A 27,711-nucleotide genomic window follows, 5' to 3' on the forward strand; every position below is an offset into this window, starting at 1 on the left:
GTCTGGGGTCCCTGCTGGGAAGAGTACTAGGAAGAGACCCAGGAGTGGGGAGGGCCATAGTGCTGTTGGGAAGCTGGCCTGGGTTAGCCCTGCCTCCTGCACTGTGCACTCTGCTCCTGTCCCCCACTGGTGGCGGCCCTGCCTCTGGTCAGTTGTGACTTCTCTGCTCTGTCCAGTCATGAAGCTGCTCCGACTTACCAGGCAAGTTGACTGGGCCTCAGTTTCCCTGCCCGGCATGTGGAGGAGAATCCTGCTCTGAGTGTAGAAAGCAAAGGCCTTCCCAGTGCCCCCGCCCCAGCCTCCACCCCATTTGTCCTCTCATGCTCCCTGCTCTTCCCCCCTTTTCTGGGGTATGATCCCTCTCCCCACAGTGGCCCTGCTCTGCATCTCCCGTGGTGGGTGCCCTAGTAGGGTGGGGGACTCCTGTTGTCTGCTCAGACTCAGTCCGCAGGGTGCTCAGGGCCTCTGCGGTTCTTGGTCCACAGCCTTGTTCCTCGACCTGGCACCTGATCTCTGGGTCACCAGGACTTCTGCAGGCCTTGGAAGCAGCGCCTCCAAACTCCCAGGGTACAGGTGCTTGCCCACCCAGCTCCGAGGCCTGTTCAGGGGCCAGGTGATGGCCATGTGCCTTGGGGACATCATACCTCTGCTGTTCTCTTGGGGCCAGAGCTGGGCAGCCAGCTGGAGCAGAGCCTTGCCAGGGAAGTGGCCACTGTCCAGTCTGAGGAGGATCTGACCACAGAATTGGGTGGCCTGGGGCGGGTCGAAGGGCACAGAGATGGTGGTAAGTTGACTGGAATGAGGGTCCAACAGGCGTGAGGGGCAGGCGCTTCTGCCTTGGCCTGGTTGCTGAGGAGGGATGAGACTGGAGGTCAGATAGTGCCTGGCTGAGGCCTTGACCACGGGGAGAGAGAGAGTGTGTGTGTGTTGGGGTGGGGTGGGGTGGGGGTGGGGTAGCTTGGAGTGAGGGGTAGGGTCTCAGTGTTCACTGGGGTCTCATCAGGTTAATGGGTTGTGAGGAACCCAAGTGGGGAGACAGGAGCTGGAGAGAAGGCCTGGGCACCAGGCTCCACAGTGTCCCTGTGTCCCCTCGACCTGGCCTCTCTGGAGCAGCTGGCCGGGCCACTGACTTAGGGGTTGGGTGGGGGACGGGAGCAAGGTGGCATGTTATAGGGGTTGTTCCAAAGTAAGATGGGCATCCAGGCTTGGGTATCCTGGGTCCCAGCTGCTGAGGAAGGCTGGGATGTCCCCAGGGTGGGCTTGGCTCTCCTCTTCAGCAGAATGCCATCTCAGGGCCATGAATAAGGTCAGGCACACGGAGGTTCAGCACATGCCTGCACCCCACAGTAGTGGTACACACACACACACACACACACACACGGGCACCGGAGGGTAAGTTGGAGAGTTAAACAAACCATCAAATGGGAGGCCGTTTCTGGACAGACATCCTCATCCAGGTCTCTCGCCCTTCCCCAAAGCACTCAGCACCCTCCTGTCCTCAGGGGACCCAAATCATGTTCCTTCCCACTGTCTTGGAGCCCGGGCGCATCAAGCATGGTCTGGAGGGGCCAGGTCTGGATGGTCAGTGGGTGGCGTGAGGTTTCTCAATGAAATGCCTGATGCCTGTGCTGCCCACAGAGAGGGGTGTGTGTGCTGTGTGATGGGGAGATGCCCGAGGCTCAACTCCCCTGGCTCTGTCCCAAAATGGGCTCCCAGGGAGCCAGACCCCATGGTCCCTCTGTGTGCTTGGAGAAGACCCAGCCTTTCTGAACAGTGCAGTGACTTGAGCAGGCCCGGCAGCTCCCTTTTCTCAAGTCACTTTGGAATGAGTCTTTTGTTTCTGAAGGCCAACGAGAGGAAACACTATCCTACCTCAAACTCACTGCCGTGCAGCGGATCTATTTCCTAACAATAGCAGAGATGGCCGAGATAAGCGCCGGACTGAGAGCACTTGCCTGCAGCTGCCCACCGCTCACAGAGACAGGGACACACACACATCCGGCTGGGGATGAACCTACACATGTATGAAGGTCGGTGTGCTCGAGAGGCATTGATAACTACTGGAGATTGGAGCGCAGATGCTGGAAACAGAGAAGGAGGAACGGTAATTGGAAAATACAGACGTGGAGCTAGAAATGAAGCTGGAATCACATGATAGTGTTGCGTGAAACCAATGACTTCTCGGCGGCAAATACCCTTTTTCAGCAGCACACGTGACTACTCTACACATGGACTTCTCCAGATGGGACACACAGGAATTAAATTGACTGGGAAATTACATTGGGGAGACACAGTGCATAAACTCAGTATCACCGTCTAGAACCAAGCCGGGGGCCGGCTGTGCAATAACTGCTCCTCCATACGTTCAGGATAAAGCGGAAGACAATGAAAGCAAGTTCACGAGCGCCAAAGCAGGGCCGTCAGTCAATCCCACCTGCAGTTTGAGAACATTCCAGAACAGATTGGATCCGCTGACCACTCAGGACGGGAGCCCTGGTGGGCTGTGGGAGGACCGCAGGGTCATCACGCATGAAGGAAGCAAGAGAGCGCCTCACCAGGACGGGAAAGAACTACGGGATATAAGTGGCTGTCAGCAGAGACTCTGAAACTTGCTCTTCAGCGTAGAGTGGCTAAGGCATGTGGAAGAAAGGATGACACAAGAGAGCTGGACAGAACATTTCAAAGGGCAGCTTGAGAAGACAAAGTCAAGTAGCATCATGAGTTGGGCAAAGACCTAGAATTAGAAAACCACAAGGGAAGAACAGGCTCCGCCTATCTTAAATGGGAAGAACTTAAGAAAACAAAGTCACGCCTCAAGTTGCAGGACTCAAAGATTCGATGGGCAGAGCACTGAGTGATGCAGGAAGCATCTCACGAAGATGGAGTAGCACTGGCTCAGTGTCCCTGTGCCGCCGCTGTGGTTGACGCAGGCGGTGGAGCCAGGCGCCTGGACCGCCGGGGCCCCAGAGCAGCCCCAACACCTGCAAGCTGCTGGCAGGGTGGCTCTGGGTCCTGAAGAGAAAGAGGGAATGCCACGGGAGCAGGAACCGTTTGAATAAGAGAAGCAGGCTTGGTTCTTGTGTGAGTCCGGGCTGACTAGAGGACAAATCCTGAGACACTCATATGTGTGTAAGAGAGAGCTCTGTATCAAAGAGCAAATGTATACTGAGGAAACATCCCAGCCCGGTCCAGATCAGGTCCGTAAGTCTGATATTAGCCCATATGTCTAATACTAGTCCATAAAATCCACTTTAGACTCACACAGCCGTGCAATGATGCCGAATGCAGGAAGATCACGGGCCAGTGGGTGGAAAGTCTCGTGGATCCAGTGGCGGTGGAAACATCTCAGCGCTGCTGTGGGTCTCCACGTGGCTCCTCCAGCTCCAGGGCTCTGGCTGCCATCAGTGTAGCTCCATGTGGCTTGTCAGCAGCAACGTGAAGCAGAGAGAGAGTGTGCCCCGCCTCTAGGGAGGAAGACAGGAGTTCCCAGAATCCTCAGAAGGCCATGCCCACACAGAGTCATCCTTGGCTATGACTTGGTTGACAGGCTAGCCTCCGCCCCTTCACTCAACTTGACAGGAGATGATGTAACTGCCACAGTTCTCAAGAAAGGGATTGGCTGAGAGATGTGAAGAGAGGCTATGTTTACCTCTATGGACCAGAAATGACCACTGCCATTACCAACCACTTCTTCCTCCTCCTCCTCCTCCCCTTCCTCCTCCCACTTGCATCTCGCCCTTCACCCCGTGAAGACAGCAGCAGCTGACTGCTGTGTGGGTGAGGCAAAGGAAGGCCTTTGCGCGCGGCTTCTCAGAGACCGGGTCAAGAGACTGACCTCCTGCAAGTGTGTGTGGGCGCGGCTCCAGGCTGTGCCGTGAAGGCCCCGTGCGTGTCAGGAGGAGGCCGTCGATCGGACCTGCGCTCCATGCTGGGAATCTACGGTGAAGCATGAACCTCTTTCTGAGTTGGCAGAGCAAGAGGACTTGAGAAGTTCTGCTATGGGCTGGTTGAGACACCCCTGCAGTCTTCTCAGGAAATGTAAACACTGCTTTTTATTTTATTTATTTTTTTATTTTTATTTATTTTTTTATTTATAGTCATTCAACACTGCTTTTTTAAAATATTGGTTTCTGCAGCTATAGTACAGATTATTTCTTATGTCAGCTGTGCAGATTTTCTACTAATACCTGCGATGAGACGATTAAAGGGATATTGTTGGGATTGGAGTGGGGGAGAAGATGGAAAGAGCACACAGAGTCACTGGACCAAAAACAACTAGTCGACATTGCACCATCTCAGGAGGCAGCGTCTGAGCAAGGACCAGCGGTGCTGAAGGAGGAAGTCCATGCGGCACTGAAAGCGTCCGCCACAAACAAGGCTCCGGGAATGGCTGCAAGAGCCCTTGAAATGTCTCCACAGCCGATGAAGCCCTGGAGGCCTTACTCGTCATGCCAGCGAGTCTGGAAGGCAGAACTTGGCCTGCTGACTGGAAGAGATCCCTATTTCAACCCCCTCCAGAGAAAGGCGACCCCACAGAAAGCTCACATTATAGAGCACTGTCATTGAGCTCACACACAGCAAAATTCTGCTGAAGAGCATCCAGCAGTGGCTGCAGCAGTGCATTGACAGGGAGCCGCTGAGGTGCAGGCCGGATTCAGAAGAGCACGTGGAACAAGAGCGATCATTGCCGATGTCAGATGGATCGTGGCTGGAAGATGTATTGATTCTGCAAAGGCATTTGGCGGCGTGGATCACAACAAACTGTGGGTCGCCACGAGAAGAGGGGGAAGTCCAGAACGCCTCACCGTGCCCGTGTGGAACCTGGATGTGCATCAACAGGCAGTTGTGCAAACAGAACAAGGGCAGACCGCGTGGTTGAAAGTCAGGAACGGTGTGCAACGGGTTGTTGTCTTCTCACCTTACTTGTTCCGGCTGCGTGCTGAGCAAATCATTAGAGAACCTGGATTCGCTGAAGAAGGATTACGCATCAGAACTGGGGGAGGCTCATGAAGAACCTGCGGCATGCAGATGACACCACCTTGCTCGCTGCAAGTGAGGAGGACTTGAAGCATGTGCTGGCGAAGATCAAGGATTGTAGCCTTCCATATGGGTCACAACTCAATGTGAGGAAGACCCAAATCCTCACCATGGACCAGTAGGTGACATCATGACCCATGGAGAAAAGGTTGAAGTTGGCAAGGGTTTTGTCTTGCTTGAATCCACGATCAAAGCTCATGGAAGCAGCCGTCAAGACATCCAAGGAGCATTGCATGGGGTCCATCTGCCGCACAAGACCTCTTTCGAGTCTTGAAAACCAACGCTGGTGCTTTGGGGACTAGGGCGGGCCAGACTCAAGCCATGGTATTTGCCATTGCCTTCTATGCATGTGGAAGCTGGACACTGAATAAGGAGGACTGAAGAAGCAGCGATGCATTTGAACTGGGCTGCTGGAGAAGGGGATTGAAAGTCACACGGGCTGCTGGAAGGATAAACCGATCCGTCTCGGAAGAAGTAAGGCCAGCGGCCTCCTTAGAGACTTCCTCCTACAGACTGCAGACACGTTTTCAGGAGAGACCAGCCCTTGGAGAAGGACCTCCTCCGTGGTAACATGGAGGGGCATCGGACAAGACGAAGGGCCTCGAGGAGACGGACTGACACCGTGGACTCAAACAGAGGAGCCATCCTGCGGGTGGGGCGGGAGTGTTTCTGTCTGTGGTGCAGGCGGTGGCTATGGGTCCAGAACCAACACCGCATGTCTGAACTGGAACCCAGGTAGCAGACTTCTGACTTCCGTTTGGGCCACACGGATGTACATACAGGGGTGCGCGCGCGCGCACACACACACACACAGCACCCATTCATGGATACAGCCACACTCCTGGGCACATGGTATGTTGTGGACGCTCTGCCTGGGGCCTGGCCCACTCACTGCTGCTCTGAGCCAGGCCCATGAAGCCCCTGTTCCTCTCTGTACCCTCCCAGCCAGGCACCCCCTGGCAGTGGCCAGCCTGGGTGAGTCAGACCAATGAGCTCCCCCATGGGGTGGGCTTGGGTGCTGAGTGGGTGGCAGTGCCTCAGCAGCCCTGGGCCTGACCCCGTGCCCTCCCCACAGGTGGAGCGGGAGATCGCCATCCTGAAGCTGATCGAGCACCCGCATGTCCTCAAGCTGCACGATGTCTATGAAAACAAAAAATCTTTGTAGGTGTTGCTGGGTGTGGAGAGCTGGGCAACTGCCGGAGGTGGGGTGGGGGGGGCAGATGGGTGCTGGCAGGGCCTGGGTGCCGGACCCTGTTGGGAGTACGGTTGGGGAGTGGGGGCTTCTCTGAGCAGCCAGCGAGTGGGCGGCAGGGCTTCTGGAGGAGCGGGCTGGGGGCTCCTTCCCACCGCTGCCTGGTCAAGGGGAAGAAGTGGCTACCTGGGCCCTGCTGGAACCTGGCCCCAGAGGAGGGCCCCCCACCCCCAACAGCCTACCTTGCTAGGAACTCCTCTGGGAAGTTCATGAGCCCTTTTCTTTCCCATGGATTCTTGGGCCCCCTGCCCTATCTGTCCCCCCTGAGGCCTTGGGTCCCCACCTCCCTCGAGGGCCCTGCACATCTGCCCTTCCCACTGACAATAGCTCTGCTTCTCACCCTGGGTGGCTGAGCTGGCGGAGGCCAGGAGGACTTGCTGCCCCCGCCTCCAGGCAGGACCAGGGGTCAGCAGGTATTGTTAGGACTTCAGCCTCGCCCACTGCTCTCTGTGTGGCCTCCCAGTAGCTTCATTCCTCACTGTCCTGGGAGTGGGGGAACAGGACTATGAAGCAGGATGTACCCAGCTCTGCCACCACCGTGTGTGTGGTGTCATCAAGCCCTAGTCCTCAGGGGTGGGGTTTCATGGGGGACTGATAGGGCAGAGGTGAACAGAGGGCACTACCCTAGGAAGGCCTCCCAGTCCCTGCCATGTCCCTGCCCCCCAATCAGCAGGAAACCAGGCCCGCTGGCCCTCCTGACACCTTGGGTCCTGAGTCCTGACTTCTGAGGTCCTTGGGTCTGTGGGTCCTGGCTCTTTGTTCTTTCTGTTCTTAGGGTCTGTGGGTCCTGGGCTTTTGCGTTGGGTCCTTGGGTCTTGGGGTCTTTGAGTCTTGGGCCCTAGGGACTTAGAATTCTTGATTCTTAGAATCCTTTGTTCCTTGGGCCTTTGGATCAGAGAGTCTTAGCATCCTAGGAGCTGCCCACCCTGCTGAGCATCCCTGATACTAGTTGAGTGCCTGCTGTGTGGGCAGGGTACTTGAGCCTTGCGGAGGGGGAGGGGAGAGAAGATGCATGCTAGCCCCTTGTCAGCAACTAGGAAGTGGAGGGTGTGGGAGGACTAGGCAATGCTGGTAGGTGCTGAGCAGGACAGACACTGGACCCAGAACCCAGCTCCATGGGCTGTCCCCTTAGAGATCCCTACCAAGAAACCTGGTCTCCTCGCAACTGCTGGGCCAGCCACCTCAGCCTCTTCCCTCCAGAGCAGATAGACTCAAGGACCATTCCTGACCCCATCCCAAGCCCCGTGCCTTGAGCTCTGCCCTGCTGGAGGGCCCCCCTCCCACTTCCATGGGCTGAAAGCTTGTTTGATTCAGCTGGAGTCCGGAGCTGAGCCTGGCGGTGAGGGGGGCCTGGCGATCCCTTTCTCCAGCAGCAGACAGGACCAGGCATTTGCACCCCATGGCTTGCTGCCCCTTGCTCCTGGGCCTCGGGCACACAGAAGTGTCCTCTGTCAGCTGCCCTATCCTTCCTCCCAGTTCAGACCAAGGGTCAGAAGGGGCCTGACCAGAGAGCTGGCTCTCAGGCTCCGGGGAGCTGGTATGGCGGTGGCTTTGAGGGCTGGGGGTCGTGGTGGTGGGGCTCCTTGCACTGAATGGTGGTGGATGATGTGTGGGGGGAGTTCCCATGAGTGGTGGCTGCAGCTTCTGGCCAGCACAGTGCTGGCCAGGAGTGGTGGCCCCCTGGAATGGGCTGGGTTCCCATGTGTGTCAGCCCAACGTCCCCCAATGTCCCTTGCAGATACCTGGTTCTAGAACATGTGTCCGGGGGGGAGCTCTTTGACTACCTGGTGAAGAAGGGGAGGCTGACCCCCAAAGAGGCTCGCAAGTTCTTCCGGCAGATCATCTCTGCGCTGGACTTCTGCCACAGCCACTCCATATGGTACGAGTTCCTTGTGCCCTAGCCCCTGCCCACTCAGCTTGCTCTGCCCCGGCAGATACCCCGTTTCCCTTCCAGGTGCCTCATCCTCTTGGGTGCACCCCAACATATGAGACGCCCCTTCCAGAGCCTTCCATCCCCCCTAAAGCACCCTACCCCCTCTCCAACACTTTTCCCTTTCTCCCAGGTATGCCCCCACCCACTTCCTCCCCTTAGCCTTCCTGGAGTAGTGCCCCCCCCTGATCCTTGGGGTGCGGGAGACATCAGGAAGGTTTCTGTCAGGTGCCCACCCAAGGCTGCAGGAGTCCCTCCTCCGATTTTCCAGGGGGCAAGTCCTAGGACCCCCTCCCCCAGTGTCTGGGGGGTCTCAGCTCTCTCTTGAAGCAAGTCGGGTGTTCAGCGAACTCCCTGGGCAGATTAGGGTGGAGCACGGTGAAGCTTGGCACAGACCAGGCTGGGCAGCCTGAGGTGCCCGTGAAACCTGGCGGCAGGACCCCCACACCCCTTTCTTCCCAAAGACCAGCTTGAAGACGACCGGCAGATGACTTCTGATTGGCTGGCTGTGACATCACCAAGCTGGGCTGCCATTGGCCCCTTGGCTATGTCTATTGGAATTGGGGGAGGGGAGACAGATGGAGATGGGGCTGCGGGGTCTGGGGCCAGGGGAGGAGCCCAAAGACCCTGAGAGACGTGCTTTGAGCCCAGAGCACTATGACCACGGGGCATCTCGGAGGCGCGCGGGCTCCAGAGGGGAGAAGTGGACGTGTCCCCCCACCATGTAGCCTCAACCCTCCTTCCTCCCCAGCCACAGAGACCTGAAACCAGAAAACCTTCTCCTGGATGAGAAGAACAACATCCGCATCGCCGACTTTGGCATGGCGTCGCTGCAGGTTGGCGACAGCCTGCTAGAGACCAGCTGTGGGTGAGTGGGCGCGCCGCCCTCCGCTCAGTTCCCGCCCGGCGGCCGCTGGCCACTGCGCACCTGCCTAACCCGCCCGCCCGGCCGCGCCGCCTCCCGCGGCCGCCGCGCGCCCCCTCCTGACCGATGCGGGTGCTGCACCCAGGCCCTCAGGGACGCCTGAACCCGCGGGTGGGCTGCCCTGAAGCTCCTGTCTATAGAGGCCACCCTGGAGCCCGCCTGACCTCCAGTTTCCCTTCCCCAGCTCACAGTCTGGGTTCTGCAAGGGGCTGCGGGGGTCAGAGGGAATGGACCCGCAGACGCCCAGACGTCCTTGGGCCATGCCCCATTGCTACAGGCTGCCCTGGCCAAGCGATTGTTTGCTCTGTCCGGGCGTGAAAGCGGGCTTATCTGCCAACTCTGTGCAGGCCCCTCCTCTTGCCGCTGGCTCCCTTCCCCACGGGCCTCTCCCCCTCCATTCAGGCCCCTCCCTTAGCAAAGCCCCACCGTCTGTACAGACCCCACCTCCGTGCCGTGCCGTTAGTGGCCAGGACTGCCCGAATGAGGCAGGGCAGGCCACCTGTTCATCTCCAAGGAGCAATCCCAGGGGGCGCGGGGTGGGCGAGCTGGGCCCAGCGGCTCTGAAGTGTCCCAGCAGCCTGCTCTTGCTCGTGGCCACAGGGCCCAGCCTCGGCACATGTGCCACCAGACGCATCCATGGGGTCCCGGGCAGGCTGGGGGGCTGCAGGGGGCTGCACAGTGCTACGTAGAAGCCCCATGGATCTCTTCAGTCTCCAGGAGGGGCCGTGCGGGACGGGCCCCGGGCTGAGTCTGGGGGCTGCTGAAGGGCAGTGCCCGCCTCTTAAACAGGTGTGTTTCCCTTCAGGTCCCCCCACTATGCCTGCCCCGAGGTGATCCGGGTAAGTAGCCTGGGCCACACCTCTGTCCCTGCCCAAGAGGGCCTTCCCGCACCCAGGGTGGGCACCCAGGGACCCAGCTCCCGCCTGATCCCGCCCGGTGAGCCTCTTCACCCTCGAAGTCCTTGGGCCAGCTGTGGTCCACAGCCAACGACCCAAGCCTTACCATCTCCAGGGCGAGAAGTACGATGGCCGGAAGGCAGACGTGTGGAGCTGCGGCGTGATCCTGTTCGCCCTGCTCGTGGTGAGGCCCCTGTGCCCCCTCCCCCCTGCCCCCGCCCCCATGCCCACCCCCACTCCTGCGCCCTGGCCCAGCTCCCTACGCCCACCCGAGCCCACGCAGAGCTGTCCGCGGTGCTGCCCACTGGCCAGCCATGCTAACCACCCCGCACTGCTGCAGGGAGCATTGCCCTTTGATGACGACAACTTGCGGCAGCTGCTGGAGAAGGTGAAACGAGGCGTCTTCCACATGCCCCACTTCATCCCGCCCGACTGCCAGAGCCTGCTGCGGGGCATGATTGAGGTGGATGCCGCTCGACGGCTCACGGTGCGTGCTGGGGTTGAGACTCGCCCTGCCACACACACACTCCCGCCCAGCCTGAAGCTCCCCCAGGGCTCCCACCCCGGGGGCACCATCTTTCTCCAGTGAAAGACCTCTGTCTGCAGAGGTGGGGCGCTGGGCATAGGCCTGAGCTGTGGAACTGGGCTTGGGATGTGGGCATCTGTATGCATAGGTGTGTGCGTGCCAAGGGACGCGTTTGCATAGGTGTATGTGTGCATGTGCATATGCACACAGGTATATGCGTGAGGGGACAGGTGGGTGGCAGGGCAGCAGGCCTGTGCCTATGTGGAGTATGCACCTGTAAGCACAGCTGTGTGTGCACATAGGTACATGTGATGAGCGCCCAGATGAGGAGCAGGCCTGGGCCTGTGGAACCAGGGGAAATGATGATGAGTGGTATAGGGGGGCCTGTGGAACCAGGGGGTCACGGTGTATGCACCGAGATGTAGAGGTATGTGTGCGCCCTTTGTGTGTGCACAGGTGGGTGACGGACCCATGTCCGTCACTGGTCCAAAGGAGGCCATGAAAGCACAGGTGGGCTGCTGCAGGCACCGGACCCTGTGGGGTCAAGAGGGTCCGAGGGAAGCCACGAGCTTGTCCCTGGGCTACTCCTAAGCTGGGCTGGACCCAGACGGCTCTTCCCAGGGTAGGGACTGCCGTGGGCGGGCCTTTTCTAGGATGGGGGCTCCCTGGCCCCCTGCTCTGGGAAGAGATGACCTCTGTGGCTGGGGCTGCCCTCCGGGCCTCCTGCTTGCACCTGCACCCCAGCCCTGCCCTGCACACAGGTGGACCAGGCCCTCTTGGCCCCACCACCTGTCCTCCTCCCTCCAGGCCTCCCCACTCCAGGGCTGCCCTGTGTCAGTGGGGGATCCTGGCAGCCCAGCTCTTACCCCTCCTTGCCGGCCCCTGCTCTGCCTGGAGTCCCACCCCCATCCCTACCCCTGGCCTCGTCAAGGTTAGCTTTCCTCCCCACTAGGGGGCAGGGCCACTGACCTGGAACCTCTGGGAGCAACTGTCCCCACCCCAGACACGCCTTCCTCCTCACCTTCTTCCCAACCCCCTCCTACCTCCTCTCTCCCTTCCAGCCCTCCCCCCTTATCTCAACCTCCTCCCTCCCCACCTCCTCACCCTTCCTCCCCTCCCCCCATTTCTTCCCCCTCCCTTTGCCGATCCCCTCGCTCCCCCTAATTCGTGCTCCCCTCCCACTCCTGCTCCCTCCATACTAACTCCCTGTTTCTCTTTCCTTGTAGCTAGAGCACATTCAGAAACACATATGGTATATGTAAGTAGCTTTTCACCCACTAATCGCCTGCTTTGCCTGTTGCTGTGGCCAGAGGACTGCTAGGAAGGGGGGAGGGCACTGGCCCAGGGCAAGTCCTGCTGATCGGGCTGCCGGGGGTCCTCGCTGGCCTCCGCGGGTGCGGGCAGGACGCAGGAGGTGTGCAGGGCCCCGGCACAGGGAAAATGGCAGGGGCCCAGGTCCCAGGCCAGGGTCAGACCTCGCACCCTCTCCAGCCGACTCAGGGTGGGGGTGGAGGAGTCGTGGGCCGCCCCCAGGGGCAGTAACCGTGGCGGCGCCATGTCATCCACAGAGGGGGCAAGAACGAGCCAGAGCCAGAGCAGCCCGTCCCCCGAAAGGTGCAGATCCGCTCGCTGCCCAGCCTAGAGGACCTGGACCCGGACGTGCTGGACAGTATGCACTCGCTGGGCTGCTTCAGGGACCGCAACAAGCTACTGCAGGACCTACTGTCCGAGGAGTAAGTCATCGGGGCGCGGCCTGTGGTGGAGCAGAGAGGACAGGGGTGGGGCCAGGGAGAAGGAGGGAGCGGGCAGAGCCTTAGAGTTGAGGTTAAGGGCTTGGCTGGAGATCAGGCGGCTAGCTGTCTGTGGTGTCCAAGGTGGGGCCTGGAGAGAGGGCAGGGCCCAATGTCTGCGTACCCTCAGGACGGGCCTGGGGCGTTCCAAGGCAGGGTCTGCTGTCTGCAGGAGTATGTCCGAGGGTGGGTCGGATGTCTGAGTACATCTGAGGGCGGGGCCAAAGGAGGGGCGGGGCTTCATGTTCCGGGAGTCTTCCAAGGGCAGGGCCAGAGAGGGGCGGGACCTGCTGTCCAAGTAGATCCAAGGACCCGCCAGGGTGGGGATCCAGGGACCAATTGGGGAATATGTCTGTAGGTGGCCCATGCTGCCCTCTCAGGGAAAGGCCCCAGAGTCCGAAGGGAGAGGCTGAGAGGGCAGGAACTGACATGTGACCCCAGAGTGGACCCCCCTGTTACCTACCCCATCCTCACCCCAGGGAGAACCAGGAGAAAATGATCTACTTCCTCCTGTTGGACCGGAAGGAGCGGTACCCAAGCCACGAGGATGAGGACCTGCCCCCCAGGAATGAGATAGGTACGAGGCCCAGGGCAGCCCGGTGGCCACCCCCGTACCGGGAGCCCCACTGAGTCTGACCCCCTCTGTGTGCAGACCCCCCCAGGAAGCGTGTGGACTCGCCCATGCTGAACAGGCACGGCAAGCGGCGGCCAGAGCGAAAGTCTATGGAAGTGCTCAGCGTGACCGACGGTGGCTCCCCAGTGCCCGCCAGGAGGGCCATCGAGATGGCCCAGCACGGCCAGAGGTACGTGTGCCCTCCCGAGAAGCACTGCTCAAGGCCGGGCCTGCTGAAGGCTGGGCTGGGCCCCACTGGCTCAGGGTCTGGGCTGAGGCTGGTGCAGAGTGGCCAGGCTGGGTGGGGCTGCGCAGCGTGGCATGGGCTAAGGCTTGACTGCACTGGGCTGCACTGGGCAGGGTGGGGATGAATTGGGCTGTCTTGGCTTTGTTGGCCTGGGTTGAGCTGGGCTGGACACAACAGGACTGGACTGGGCTGGGCCATTTGGCATGAGCACTGGGTTGATCTGGGCTGAGTTGGGTGGATCTGGCTGGCCTGGGAGGGCAGGGCTGAGCTGGGCTGAACTAGGCATAGCTAAGTGGGCTGGGCTGGGCTGGGCTGGGCGGAGCTGAGCTGAGCTGCACCGGGCTGCACCAAACTTCGAGAGTAGAGTTGGATGGGCTGGACCTGGTGGCTGGCTGGACTGGGTGAGCAAGCTGAGCCTGACTGTGCTGATGGACCCCTGGGGATTCGGAGCAGAAGCCCCCACCCCAGCTCCAGGTCAGATGCAAAGTGCTGCAGGAGTGGTGACTGGGCTGCAGGGCCAGGCAGGGGTGTCCACTCACAGCTTCCCGGGTGGGGCTTCAGTCCATGAGGGACAGGAATTCTGGGAGCCAGGCATGGGGCGGGGCAGGCTCAGCAGCCTGTTGGTCTTGACCCAGAACCCCCTGTCCCCCACCCTGCCCCCATGCTAGAAGTGAAGTCAGACTTGCTCCTGGGAATTTTCTGGGACTCACAGGACATTGGGCCCCCTGGGCTCTCTCCCCACTTTTCCCATGGGACCAGGCCCTGACTGAGCCGCCCTTGGCTTCTGGAGCTTGAGTGGGGTGGGAGGAGGCCCTGCAGGCCCTCTCTGCCTCATACCTGTCCTGGGTGCACCCTGCCCATGGGCCCCTAGGCAACCAGGCCCACTGGGCAGTGGCCGGTAGCCCCCAGTAAATCCCAGCAGTCAGCCGAGTGCACCCCATGACCCAGGCAAGTGGGGGACAGGAAACCCCAGATTCCCTCCAGGCCTCTAATGTGTACCCCAGCTCCAGCTTCCAAGCCCTGCTGCCTCTGGGGGATGGTGAGCGAGACTGGCATGGGGCTGAGACCCCCGCACTGCCGGCCCCTCTGCTCTGGGCTGCCCGAGGGGCTCTGCCTGGGGTGCTCCCCCCCACCCCAGCCTGGCTGCCTGCAGCCCCAGCTGTCCACAACAGCCATGGGGCCACCTGCAGGGCTGGGAGGGACCGTGGGGCTGGCGGTCTGCTTCCCTCGTCCATACTTGTCAGACAAGGGGTTATGCCCAGCAGCGTCCGCCTCTGCCGCACCCACGACCCCAGGCTTGTGCTGCTCGGTGGTCCCGGCAGAGCTGCGGCTTGTAACTCTGTTCTCTCGCTTTGTTCCTGCTGTAGTAAGGCAGTGTTCAGTAAAAGCCTGGATATCACTGAGGCCCGCCCCCAACTCAGCACAGAAGACAGGTACACACCCTGCTCACCGCCCCTGGCAGGCCAGGCCGGGCCCCTCCCTGCCTTACCAGCCTTCCTGCGCACCCCTTTCCTCCCCAGGACAGCTCTGGCCCGGCAAGTGAGGGACAACCACCACAGGGGGAATTGCAGGCCTCCATGGCTGTCCCTGCCCGAGAACTCCCCTCCCTGCTCTGCCCCCCTGTTCCTTGCCACGGTGGAGTGCCCTTGGGGGCTTGCCTGGGGCCCTGAGGTTATGCTGCTGTGACTGGGCAGCTCTACTGAGTTGGGGAGGGGGCCTGAGCGCCTCACCTGGGCATGGGTGCTGCCAAACTCCCTCTGCCCCACCACCGACCCCCGCAGAGTGGACATTCCTCTGCTCTTCCTCTTCTTTGCATCACGGGGGTGGGGGGGGTGCACCACAGGCTACAGGGTCGGGGTTGGGGTGCCTGGGAGCCAGAAGGCAGACTCTGGACCACTCTGGGAGCAGCCTGGACCAGACTATGGGAAGCCTGGAGACTCTAGCCAGGCTGGCAGGGCAAACAGGGTCATGGTCACCTCCCTTGACCGGAGTGTGGGCTGGCGGGGGGGGGGGGTCATCACCAGGGGGCCCAGCATGGTTTCGGGAGCCAGCTTCACTCAGGGGTAGTTGTGCAGTGGGGGCCACACACACACCTGGGCCCTGGTCTCCACACCTGCGCCTGCCTCTCCTGCATCCTCTCAGGATCATGGGGACTGGCACAGAGGGGTGAGTGGGGGGCAGGTGCTCTGCTGGTTTCAAGATGGAGGGAGCTGAGCCTGGCCCACTGTCCTGCCTGTGCCCACCAGCTCGCCCAGGATCACATAGGCTCTTGGGGGCGGACTTAACAGCTGTCTGTCGAAGCTTCTGGCAGGGTTGGGGCACTGTGAACATGGGGCACTGTGGATGTGCCAGACACTAGGCTCTGAGTGCTCAGAGCTCAGAGGAGCAGTTGTGGGCAGAAAGCACCCAGCCTGCCTGGGCTGGACACAGCCCAGCGCCCAGAGAGCTGGAGTCTATCCTGGGGCCCCATGTCCAAGGAGGCAGCCGGTGAGCGGTGCAGCACAGAGGTGCCCATAGCCCCTGAGATGGGGATGCGGCCGGGGCATGAGCAGTGCTGACCGGCCTTGGGGCTCCTGGCCTCCTAGAGGTCCATCTGGGAGAGGAGATGGGGCGTAGTTCTGCTGTGCCTCCCTGACATTGCCCTTCCACCTTTCCCCCCAGGTCGCGGTCCATCAGTGGTGCGTCCTCAGGCCTCTCCACAAGTCCGCTCAGCAGTCCCAGGGTGAGTGACCCCACCCTCTAGGCCCCCTCAGCGCTGTAGGAGGGAGGTGGGAAGGGACACCCCCTTCCCCCTGCGTGTTCCTACACCTCGGGCATCCCTGGCCGAGCCCTGTGCCCCTCCTCGCTGCCTGGGCTGCTCCCCTGGCCTGGCCAATCCGGCCTCATGCGCCGCTGGGCCCCGCTGGTTGCTGCTGCTGAGCGCTCGCGCGGATTTCTGCTAACTGCACGTTTCTTTGTTTTGTGTGTTTTCTTGTGTGTGTCGTGTTTTCTTTTGTCGCACGCCCGCCTGCCCCACCTGCCTGCCTCCCGCCCCCTGTCCCTGTGATCGACTCCGGGGGTGGGCTCGGTGCGTGCATGCGGGTGCACGGGCATGTGCGTCGCGCCTGCACGCGGGCTGCTCGCGCGGGGGACCCCTCGCCCCCTTCCTGGTGCTCGCCACCCCTTCCCCCTCCAGCCTGTTAGGAAGTTTGTCCTGCCGCCCCCGCCCCCTGAGCCGCCCCTCCTACCTTGCCCCCTGGCCACCTCCGCGGAGCCCGGAGCCCGTGGGAGCACCTCCCGGCCGGGACGCGCCCCCGCAGCACCGGCCGCGCGACCCAACCCCCGGACTCAGACCCTGCCCTGCAAGGGCGCGCGCCCTGACCGGCCGCTCCAGGGCGCCAGGTCCCATCCGCCCCCGACCGGCCCCCAGGCCCGGCCCCCCAGCTCCGCAGCGGGTCTCCTAGCGCCCTCGTCGGCCCAGCTCCCCGGCCCGCCGGCCCCCGCCAGGCCTCCGCAGCCCGGGACCGACCCAAACGCCCAATCTGTCCCTGCCATACAGGTGACCCCTCACCCCTCTCCGAGGGGCAGTCCCCTCCCCACCCCCAAGGGGACGCCTGTCCACACGCCAAAGGAGAGCCCGGCGGGCACGCCCACCCCCACTCCACCGTCCAGCCCCAGCGTCGGGGGCGTGCCCTGGAGGACGCGGCTGAACTCCATCAAGAACAGTTTCCTGGGCTCACCCCGCTTCCACCGCCGGAAACTGCAAGGTGGGGGGCCCAGGGGGTCCACGCCCTCGGTCACCACCGCGTGGGGGTCGATCTGTGTGAGCGCACAGCAGAGCTGGTCCCCTGGGGCGCGGCGGAGCACTGCAGCCCTTAGGGCTACTTTCTGCCTAGGCCATTCCCTGCCGAAACCCCAGGGGCAGGGGTGGATGAGGGCAGCCAGAAAGGTCCAGCGTCAGGGGGCCTATGGGCTGGGCGCTATAGCATGTCGGGACGCAGGAGCTGGTATCCAGAGCAGGCGGGCGGGCTTTTCAGCACCGGGTAGTGGATAGATCCTGGATCCACCTCCTGCCGCCCTGGCTGGGCCCTGGTCTGGCCTGAGGGAGGGGTGGCGTGGTGTGGGGTCAGCTTCCCCGGCTGGCTGGTGGTCACCGCTCTTCTCTCCCTGCCGGCCGTGTGCAGTCCCCACCCCAGAGGAGATGTCCAACCTGACCCCGGAGTCCTCCCCAGAGTAAGTGGCCAGGGTGTGGCTGGGGTGGGGCTAGGGTGAGCTCTCTGTGCTGGGCTGGCTGAGTGGGGTTAGCAGTGTCCCCTGGCCCCGTCCGTGCCCCCCATCCACAGACCAGTCCTCACACCACGGGGGTTAGGAGGGGACCCAGCCCAGCAACCAGCACTAGCCCAGGTCCTGCCAGGCTCCTGAGTAGGCCTGAGGGTAGTTGAGGGGAGGTGCCACGGGAGGGGGAGAGGGAGAGTGGGTGACATAGGGGTGCCTCACATAACCAGCCCCTGTCACCCTCTGCACACACCCCTGCTGTGGGGTCCTGCTCCCAGCCAGGGCCCTGTGCTGACCCAGTGGCTCTTTCTGGGACACACACAGCCAGGGGATGGATGGCACTGTCCAGACATGCTGGGTACCCAGGGGCCTCCTTCTCTGCCACCTTCCTGCCCCTGGAGAGGCTTGCCAAGCATGAGAAGCAGCTTGGCTGTCTGAGTTTTGGGAGTTGGCAAGAGGCTCTTGAGCCCCCTTCCCCCAGTAGGCCTTGTGGCCAGGAGCCTCCAAGAGACCCAGCATGGACACACGGACACTTGGGGACCCCTGACACAGACACATGGATACTCAAGGAACCCAATACAGATGCCCAGGGGACCCAGCACAGACAACAGGGGACCAGGCATGGACAACTGGCTAAGGAGACCAGGCATGGACAACAGACCCCCCGAGGACCAGGCACAGATACACAGATACCAAGGAACCCCTGATATAGACACATGGATACTCAGGGGATCTGCATGGACACACAGATTCCCAGGGGACCTGCCGTGGACAACAGATGCCCAGGGACCCAGGACATACACATGGACACTCAGTATACCTGGCACAGCCACATGGATGTCTGGGGCCTTGATACAGCCACAAAGATGCCCAGGGACCTGCCTGGACACATGGAATAACCCCCAGGAGTCCCTCATAGACACATGGATGCCCAGGAGACCCAGAACAGACAGATGCCCAGGAGACCTGATAAGATCACATGGACGCCCATGGAACCTGGCACAGATCATGGACACCCAGGGACCCAGCATGGACAATGGATACCCAGGAAGTCCCCACGGGCACACCAACAAGGGACCGGCCAGGAAGTTCAGCCCTGGCACAGAGTTTGGGCACAGACCCAGAACCAGCAGCCTGGACCCCTGCCCAGGGATCTGCGAGCCCCACTCAGGCGGTTCCCCTAGGGGAGGACAGCCCAGGCGAGGAGACACACAGCAGGAACTCGGAGAGACGAGCACATGGTACCCCCAGATGCTTTGAAGGAGGGAAGGAGGATAGGATGAAATGGGGGCTGCTCGCTGCTCACTCAGGGCCCCTGGGCCCTGCACCGGCCTGCTGTGGCCCGGAGCGCTCATCCCCCGCAGGAGGTGCTCACCTGGGTCAGAGGCCCACCTCGGGGAGACACTGGAGCAGCACTCGCCCTGCCCACAGAGGGTGCCATAGGCCGGCCAGCTTCCTGGAGAGGACGGTGTGGTCTGGGGGGGAGGGGCACAGGTGGGGGCCCCAAAGATAGTGCTGGGAGAGCAAGAAGGACGAGCCAGGAGTGGACACACCCGAGAGCTGGACGGACACAAGGAGGCCTGCCCACTCAGCCATCATAAGCGGGACCTCATCCTTATGGTGAGTGGGAGGAGCAATGTGCAACCTGCACCGGTGGAGGATCAGGGATGGCAACAGGCCGTGCATTGAGACCGCTGCCCGCGGTGGCAGCTGGAACTGCAGGCAGGGCCAGCAGATGCCCAAAGACAGTTCTTTGCATGAAGGTGTGGATCTGGTCACGTGCTCGACGTGAGGTGCCAGGTGGAGCCGCTAGCTCCACACGACCCCCAGCAAGGCAGCGGCGGCAGCCTGAGACTTGGACGCCCCCCCACCTCCCCGCCGTGCTGGAGTGCCTGCCCAGCCCAAGCACTGTCCATCTCTCAGAGGAGGGTTGGCATCATCTGGCCTTGAGTCCTGCCATCCACGAGCTGGTACCACCCTCCTCTCTCTTTTCCCTGTGCATTGATCAGGTGCAGGTTTCCTGAGGAGGCCGCTGCTGCCGGCAGCAGTTGATACATCTCATCCACCGTCGTCCCCTCTAGGGACCGTCCCTCATCCTCGCTTCATCCCTGTGCTTCCTGTTGCCATCTGCCCTCTTTCTGGCCTCTGGCCTTTGTCCTTGGGTCAGTGTTGCCCTTTTCAGTTTCGAGTGGCTGATGGCTCTGAGGAGTGGTACCTCTGCTGGTGATTGTTCATCTGTGGTTTGGCTGGAAATTGAGTTGCGGTGGCGAGTTCAATTCAGGGCTTCAGGGTGACAAGGGGGCCAGTGTGTTAGGGGCTCCTTCAGTCTTCGTCTACCCGGTCATCTGGTCTATTTGTAGCATGTTGAGCTTTGTTCCACCGTTTCTTCCGCTCCGTCCACGTGACCTCATTCTTCAAAGCAGTCACTGGGCACTATCTTTGTTCTTCTGATCTCAGGGTGGTGGCCGTTAACGTTCTCGCAGTCCATTAGCACCCAATGATTCCTTGGCTCTTTGGTTTTCCTGATCCTCTCTGCTCTGCAAGGGGAGAGGCCAGCAGACTCTCCTTAGATGGCCACTGCGGACCAGAAGGAGGCCGTGGGGCATCTTTCTGGGGACTGTGGTGCCCACCGACTCGTGTTAAGTGGCTGCTGAGATGCCCTGGTGGACGTGGCAGCACATGCACAGCACAGAGCAGTGAGATCGGGCCACGATGACCCAGTGGGTTTTCCCTGGCTGCTTCCTAAGGGTCGATGGCCAGGCTTTATCCCTAGTCTGTCGTAGTCTGGAAACTTCCATGAAAACCCGTTCAGCAACACACAAGCCTCCAAGGACACGGCCGGTGACTGCACCTGAGAGCTGCTGGCTGGGAACCCGCTTGGGCCCTCCTGCATGCCCTGGAGGACAAAGCACTGCTTTGGTCCTGCTCTGACGTTGCAGGGCGCCGCAGGTCGTCTGGTCCCTGGGGACCTGTGGGACAGCGAGTGGCTGGTGGGCCTGAGCTGTCAACCCTCCCGCTCACAGGCCAGCACTAACCCTCCAGGCCCTTAACTTTCAATCTGCTGCTGTTCTCTGTCCCAGAAATTCTAAAAGCAAACCAAGCCGGCCTGTGGTGGAGGAGGCCCACTCCTCAGTAAGGCCTTGCCCGCCAAGGGCCCTGTGACTGCTCCCCAAGGGCCTGCCAGCTGAGGCCCCCTCCACAGGACCCCAGACTAGAAGCTTCTCTCATCGAGTGACATTTTCTTCCTCCTCCAGGGAGTCGAGGCGGGTGCCCTTTGGCTCCTGAAAGCATCCGACTGCCCTGCATCTGTCCACAGCTGTCTGCCACCTGTGTGGGCTGGGCGAGGCGGGAGGGCAGGCAGGTCGGACAGGGAGCTGGAAGCTGGCAGGATCTAGAGGTGGGGGTGGATCAAGGGACCCTGTCTGTGTTCCTGGACCAGGATCCCAGGATCAAGTGGAGTATGCCCCCCTACACTCTTCCCCCCACAACACACACATGCTGGGATTCTAGGCGTGGTCAGAAGACTGCTGCTGGGCAGGGAAGGCCCAGGTGGTTGGAGAGTCCGCCCCGGAGGTGGACAGGGAGCAAGGACATCCCAGCCAGGACCACTGCTTCTGAAGAGGATGGATGAGTGTCCACCTGTGGCACCAAAGCACCACCTCCTCCTGTCTTCCCACCATGAGAGTGCATAGGCCAGTGGGGCTCGACCCTGTGTTTCCCCCCCTCCCCCTGCCAGCTTCAAGGGAAAAGGACTGAGGCTCCCAGTCACACAGATTCCCTGCACCACCGATGGCCCGTGCGTCTGCTGGGGTCAGTGCTGGCCAACTGTCATCTCAAGTCTCAATGCCCGGGGCCGGGGTCCGGAGTCCCATCTGTATTAAACCATAGTCCAAGAATCCATCTGCATGATGACCGGCAGTGAGCTGCCCACCGGTCCGAGCTCAGCAGCCCAGATACTGTCTGGAGAGTCTACCGGCTGGCCAGAAGCCACCAGCTTTGGTCACCAGGCATGAGGAGCGACACCCTGACCACATCTATGGAGTGGCCGTGAGCTGTGACCCCCACACAGGACAGGAATCTCGGGCCAGGACCCAGGGCATCCCTGGAGCATACCCCCAACGCTGGGGCCTCTGCTGGGGCTATCCTAGGCCTGGGCAGGGCGCCAAGGCCAGCAGTGCCTTGATGTCCACGGTGGGGCTTCATGGAGGGTCCGGGGTCAGTGGGAGGGGCTCTTGTCCAGAAGCTTCAGCCTCAGGTGCACAGACAGTGCTCTGCTGGGCCAGGAGATACAGGTCACTCCAGGGGGTGAGGCTGGCTCAGGCGGGGGCCAGCTGGGAACACTGGGTGCAGTGCTTGGTCTGGAGGCCCCAAGCGGGCTTTGGCTTGGTCTGAAGGTTGTCTTCGTGGGGGCAGGTGGCCATAACGCAGCAGGGCAGTGGGTTCAGACCCAGTCACCATGTGCCCACTGACTGCCAAGGCTCTACCCTCTGACGCTCAGCCATCTGTCCCTGAAAGGACCTGGGGTGGGGGGCATGTTCCCCAGGATGTCACAGCTGCCCGTGCCCTCTCTCTACTGTTTCTCAAACACAGCCACCTCAGTGGCGAGGGGCTGGGAACCCCACCCTGCGCTCTCCTACGGGCAGCTTCCAGCGGGCACTGCCAGGCTCAGCTGTGGGGGTGCCTGGGAGGAGGGGCAAAGCCACAGGGCCTGGGCCCTTTGGAGCCTGAGAGCTGACCCTCCCGTACCTCCAGGCTGGCTAAGAAGTCGTGGTTTGGGAATTTCATCAACCTGGAAAAGGAGGAGCAGATCTTTGTGGTCATCAGGGACAAGCCGCTGAGCTCCATCAAGGCTGACATTGTCCACGCCTTCCTCTCGGTGAGTGGGTCTGTGGGGGGCGCTCAGAGACTTGGGAGGGAGTGGCAGGCCAAGGGGGCTCGGCGTCTTCACCCAGACCCCGAAGCCAGCCCGGATGCCCAGGACTGAGGATGCTGTCCCAGGGAGCAAGGTGTCCAGTGTCGTCGCCCTGTGCCCATCACCCTCTGAGGACCTCCCGCAGGCCCGTATCCAGGCCACCTGCCCACAGGCCCACATGCCAGGCTATTGTCCTTGCAGCCTGTCCTGCCCCGTCCCTGTGTGGCCCCTCACATGGCCCCTGTGCCAAGCCTGGCCACCTCCCCCATCACCCTACACTGGACTTCCCCACCCGGTGTCCTCGACTAAGATATCATTGCAAGCTGAAGATGCCCCCCACCACACACACTGTGGACACCCCTGCCCTGAGCAGGTCTCCCCAAGCGAGAGATCTCTCAGTCGGGGACAGTACCCTCCGGGTCCAGTGTCCACCGCCTGCTGACCTTGCAGGGCCTAGCTGTGTCAGTGGTCTTCATTCCGTCTTTAGCCTCCAGCATGGCAGGAAGAGCGGGCGGGGGTCCCCTTGGCTGGTGGGGCTGGGGCTGTGAGGCCAGGGGAGGGGACGGCGGTGGCCAGGGCCTGGCTTCACCCCACTTGACGTGCCCCCAGATCCCCAGCCTCAGCCACAGCGTCATCTCCCAGACGAGCTTCCGGGCTGAATACAAGTCGACAGGTGGCCCGGCCGTGTTCCAGAAGCCGGTCAAGTTTCAGGTGGATGTGACCTACACAGAGGGCGGCGAGGCGCAGAAGGAGAACGGCATCTACTCCGTCACCTTCACGCTCTTGTCTGGTGAGCCGCGGGTGTGGGCCGGCAGGCAGGCGCAGGCGGGCAGCGTGTGTTGGCAGGCCCATGCGGCCCTGCCCCGGTAACTGACACTGCCTGCCTGCAGGCCCCAGCCGGCGGTTCAAGCGGGTGGTGGAGACCATCCAGGCCCAGCTGCTCAGCACGCATGACCAGCCCTCCGCCCAGCAGTTGTCAGGTGAGCTGATGCGCCACACCGCCTCTTTGGCTAGCGGGACACAGATGGGGGGCTTGAGGATCTGGTCGCCGGCCCCCAGGGAGCAGGTCCCCCCATCCTGCCCCAACGGGCCCCAGGCCCTCCTCTGGCTGCACCCAGGGGCCGAGAGGCTCCGCTGCTTGGGACTGAGAGGGGCCTCTTGTCCACTGTAGAGACGCCCCCGCCAGCGCCAGGACTGAGCTGGGGCGCTGTGCTTAAGGGCCAGAAGGTGGCCACCAGCTACGAGAGTAGCCTCTGACGCTGGCAGGTAAGGTTCCGGCCTAGCCGCTGCGTGGGGAGGGGCTGCGGGCAGGGGCACCAGCCCCGCACCGGCGGAGCCCCAGGCTGCTGGCCACTGAGCGGCCACAGTGCAGCCTGTACAGGCAGCAAGGGCAAGCCTCCGGTGAGCAGGGCACCCCAGTGCCCCCCACCTAGCATCCCAGTGCCCCCCACCTAGCATCCCAGGGGCTGTGTGTGGGCTGACGTGCTGCCCCCAGCCCTCTGCACCTTGTTCCTGGTGCTGGGGCCCCACCGCGGGCAGGCACAGGGGACACTGCGGGGACGGAGCTCGAGCCTCCTGGAGGCTGGCCCGTGGGGAGGACTGTCCATGTGTGCGCATGTGTTTGCAGGCCACCAGGCTGTCAGGTTGGAGGGTCGTGTGTGCATGCAGTAGGGTGCCGAGGGCTGGCAGGTGAGGACAGGCACCACTCTGTGGCTGCGGGTTTGGGGTGTGGCTGTGGGTTTGGGGGCAGAACCTGGCACCCAGGCACTGGGGCGGTTGCCCAGGTCATAGGAGATGGCTTATCAGGGCCCCGAGGTGCTGCCGTGTGGGGTCCAGGGCCAGAGCGGGCCCCGTGCTGTCCATTTCTACTGTCCACCATCCACATTCTGTCTTGTGTGTTGCTCACCCCGTCCCCCACCCCTCATGCCCCTCATCACCCCACTGGTGGGCAGAGTGGGGCCCTCTCTCCGGGGAGCAGGCTGACAATGGGGGGCGGGAAACAACAGGAGTACACAGGTGATCTCAGGTACATTCAGGTAGGCTCAGGTACACTCAGGCCCCTGTACTTTGGTGGGCTCAGGTACACAGAGGTGAGGTGTTATAAGGTCTGTTTAGGTGTGGTCAAGTACATGTAAGTGGCTCAAGGATATACAGGTGTGGCCAGGCACACTCAGGTATGGCCAGGTGGGCTCGGGTACATTCAGGTGCACTCTGGTACATTCATGTGCAGCCGGGTACATTCAAGTGGTCTCCATTACACTCAGGTGGGTTCAGGTGTGATAAGGTTCATTCAGGTACACTCAGCTACTCTTACGTGGGCTCAGGTGGACTCAGACTTAGGTAAGGTTCTGTGTGCTCAGGTTCACTCAGGTGGGTTCAGACATGGCCAGGTATACTCAGATATACTCAGATGTGGCCAGGTACTCTCAGGTATACTCAGGTGTGGCCAGGTACACCCAGCTATACTTAGGTGCATCCAGGTAGACTCAGGTACTTTTAGGGGGGGTTCCGGTTCACTCCAGGGGGTTCAGATGGGTTCAAGCACATGCAGTGTGGTCAAGGACATCCAGGGGGCTCAGGTGTTGTACTGCCCAGAGTAGGCAGGGTCCCGGGCTAGGGCACACAGGACAGGTGCCCTGGGCGCTGTAGAGACCATGGGCACTGTGCTAGGTAGGGCTTGCCCAGGGAGGCCTGGCACCTGCTGGGAGTCCTCATTCCCATTCCTACCCCATGTGGTGTCCGTCCAACCACCCGCCAACAAGGGCCCCTGCCCCAAGCTCTAGGCCCCAAAGTGCTCAAGGTGGCTAAGGCCCTGTCCACAGGGCTCCACTCTCCAGTCCTCCCTAAAACAGGGGGTGCCTCACTGGCCCTGAGCCTCCTTCCAGGGGGGAACCTGTAGCCAGGGCCTTACCCCATCTTGCCCCTCCCTCCTACATGCCAACAGTCCCCAGAGAGATCTCGGGGTCTCCACAACAGCACCCCCAGCAGCACCCCCAGGGATGGGAGGCCCAGAGGGCCCCCAGGAGAAGTAGAGAGCTGAAGAGGGAGGAGACACGCCCACCCAGCGAGCCCTCCGAGGGCCAGGGCGATCCCAGGGCTGAGCCAGTCCCGCTGTGTCCTGCATCCACAGCCAGGGCCAGAAGGGAAGCAGGGCCAGGCCTTGTCCTGCGGACGGCTGGACCCCCGCTCCCGTCAAAGCTGTTCTCACACTCTGCCCTCCTCTCTCTGCCTGTGCCCAGACACCACCCACTGTATGGAAATGCTGACTGGGAGGTTTTCCAAGTGTGGTAAGACCCCCCCCCCCCCCCCACGCTCTCCTCCGGCACCTGCACCGCACTCAACATGCAGGCACAGCCCGCCACTCCCCCGCCAGCCCTGTCACCTGCCCAGCCCCCGCCAGGCTCCATGTGGGCCTGTGCACATGTGCATAGGCCCCAGAGGACCTCCAAGCTCAGTGGGGAGGGCGTACTACCTGTGGCCCTGGCTAGCCGGGGTGTGAGGCCTAGCTGTGTCCCCTGGGGACTAGTGTCCCAGGGGTCCTGTCTTTGCTCACTGTGCCCATGCCATTCTGGGCTAACCCAGGAGTGGAGCCCAGGGGACCCCTGTTGGCACCCCTGTGAGCAGAGCCCACTCACCCCCTTCAGGGCCCCAGGACCAGGGTCACCCCCTGCTGCCTCACCTGCTCACCTCCATGCTTGCCCCTCCCCCCACCCATCTGCCATCTCTGTGTGTGCTGACCTCTGTCCCCACTCCTGCCTGGCCTCCGGCAGCCATGCTCTTTGTCGGTGGGGGGTGAGGGGGTGTCCACTTGATGCTAGTCTTAGGGGCTGGGACCTGCCAGGCTCAGGGCCAGGGGGAGAGAGAGGGGGTGTCTGGCACACAGCTGCTTGGACATGGCCTTCAGTGTCCACCTGTGAGGGCAGGGGGTCTTGCCACCTGCCTTGGAGGTCAGCTTAGAGGCCTGGGTTCCCCGAGCTTCCTGCTGTGTCACCCTGGGGCCTGCCTGTCTCCTGCCCGCTGCCCGCCGCCTCCTGGTCTCCCTTCTGCTGCCAAGACCCTGTTCATGTGTGTTCTCTCTCCTTCCCTCCCTGCCTCTCTCTCTCTCCCTCTCTCTTTCTCTTTTCTCTCCTCCTTTTTTATTTTTGTCTTCTGTTCTGTGTACCCAGGAAGCCCATTGAGTAACTTCTTTGACGTAATTAAACAACTTTTTTCAGACGAGGAGAACGGGCAGGTGTCTCAGGCCCCCAGCACGCCCACCAAGCACAGTGCCCTGGGCCCGATGGGCGACTTGGCGGCCGCTGGCCCCGGCCCCGGCCCCAGAGGAGACGCGGAGCACCTGCCTGGCAAGGACGCGGCCAGAACGGGGCGGCCAGCCGCCTGCCGCGAGCAGCCCTAGCCACAGTCCCCCGCCCAGCGCCGACCGCGCTGCCCGCCCGCCCGCCGGCCGGCCGGCCGTGGACCCGGCCGTGGACCCGGCTGTGCCGGCCGTGGCCGCTAACCTGCTGTCTGGGAGCCTGGGAGGAAGGCGGCCGGGGGCCGCGCCCTCTTCCTCTCTCGCTGTCTCTGTCTCTGTCTCTGTCTGATGTCGCCACTTGTCTCCGCTCTGATACCAGGAATTATCCCGAAAAGCTAACATGTCACCTCCATGAAGCCACCCGCTGCTCCGCCGGACACTTGTGACCGAAGGCAGCCGCTGCGGACCAACCAACGCCCTCCTCTCCTGCCCACCCGCCTGCGCACCTGCCGCTGCCTGGCTCCTCGCGACGCACCCGGGCACCGGCTCAGGGACGCCGGCCAGAGCCAGACGCCAGCAGGACTGCCCGCCAGGCCACACTCCGGGCAGCACACACCATGGTGCCGAAAGCAGCAGGGACAGACCCCGCCCAAGCCCACCACTCACCCAGATCCACCCTGGCCACCGCCCTCATCGCCGGCTGCTGCCGCCCCCGCTGGCCTGCGTGCCGCCGTGGCCCCATTGCCTGTCTCTGGGCCTGCAGGTGGCTCCTGGGTTGATGCCCTTTGAGGCGAAGGGGGACAGACAGAGAGAGAGAGAGCGGGCGTGAGCGAGGAGAGAGAAGGCCGCAGGGACCCGTGCCCTGCAGGGGCTGTGCTGCAGCGTGGCGCACGGCCCCACACCCGGACTTGCGCCTTGGGCAGCGCGCGGTGGCAGAGGCATCTCCGGCTGGCGGCCTGTGCCCAGCGGCCCGGGCGGGCGGGAGGGGGCGGCGAGGCAGACCGCCAGCACAGCACTGGCAAGCTACTGTAAACTCTAAAGAATTCCTGCGAGATATTTTTATAGACTTTTTTTTCTCGATTGTTTTTGGAAAAG

General features: G+C 62.0%; 1 protein-coding gene across 9 annotated transcripts in view; it reads left to right on the plus strand.

The window, feature by feature from the left end:
* Positions 1-27,286, plus strand: part of BRSK2 (BR serine/threonine kinase 2) — a 72,774-nt gene extending 45,488 nt beyond the window's left edge. Inside the window, exons 3-21 of one of the 9 annotated variants that reach the window (XM_075547943.1) lie at positions 6,113-6,198; positions 8,028-8,168; positions 8,971-9,087; positions 9,950-9,983; positions 10,156-10,224; positions 10,381-10,527; positions 11,793-11,824; positions 12,135-12,299; positions 12,836-12,933; positions 13,009-13,159; positions 14,584-14,649; positions 15,878-15,938; positions 16,392-16,962; positions 17,380-17,428; positions 22,223-22,346; positions 22,992-23,172; positions 23,273-23,362; positions 25,622-25,669; positions 26,996-27,286. In XM_075547943.1, coding sequence (XP_075404058.1) covers positions 6,113-6,198; positions 8,028-8,168; positions 8,971-9,087; positions 9,950-9,983; positions 10,156-10,224; positions 10,381-10,527; positions 11,793-11,824; positions 12,135-12,299; positions 12,836-12,933; positions 13,009-13,159; positions 14,584-14,649; positions 15,878-15,938; positions 16,392-16,962; positions 17,380-17,428; positions 22,223-22,346; positions 22,992-23,172; positions 23,273-23,362; positions 25,622-25,669; positions 26,996-27,015 — 2,250 coding nt within the window. In that variant the 3' untranslated portion in view covers positions 27,016-27,286. Of the gene's footprint in view, positions 1-6,112; positions 6,199-8,027; positions 8,169-8,970; positions 9,088-9,949; positions 9,984-10,155; positions 10,225-10,380; positions 10,528-11,792; positions 11,825-12,134; positions 12,300-12,835; positions 12,934-13,008; positions 13,160-14,583; positions 14,650-15,877; positions 15,939-16,391; positions 16,963-17,379; positions 17,429-22,222; positions 22,347-22,991; positions 23,173-23,272; positions 23,363-23,553; positions 23,640-25,621; positions 25,670-26,548; positions 26,779-26,995 lie in introns of those variants that run through there. The other 8 variants (XM_075547947.1, XM_075547949.1, XM_075547944.1 and 5 more) reach the window with 8 other exon arrangements.
* The last annotated feature ends 425 nt before the right edge of the window (positions 27,287-27,711 follow it).

Source organism: Tenrec ecaudatus, chromosome 4 (assembly GCF_050624435.1).
Source record: "Tenrec ecaudatus isolate mTenEca1 chromosome 4, mTenEca1.hap1, whole genome shotgun sequence".
NCBI classification, from domain to species: Eukaryota; Metazoa; Chordata; class Mammalia; order Afrosoricida; family Tenrecidae; genus Tenrec; species Tenrec ecaudatus.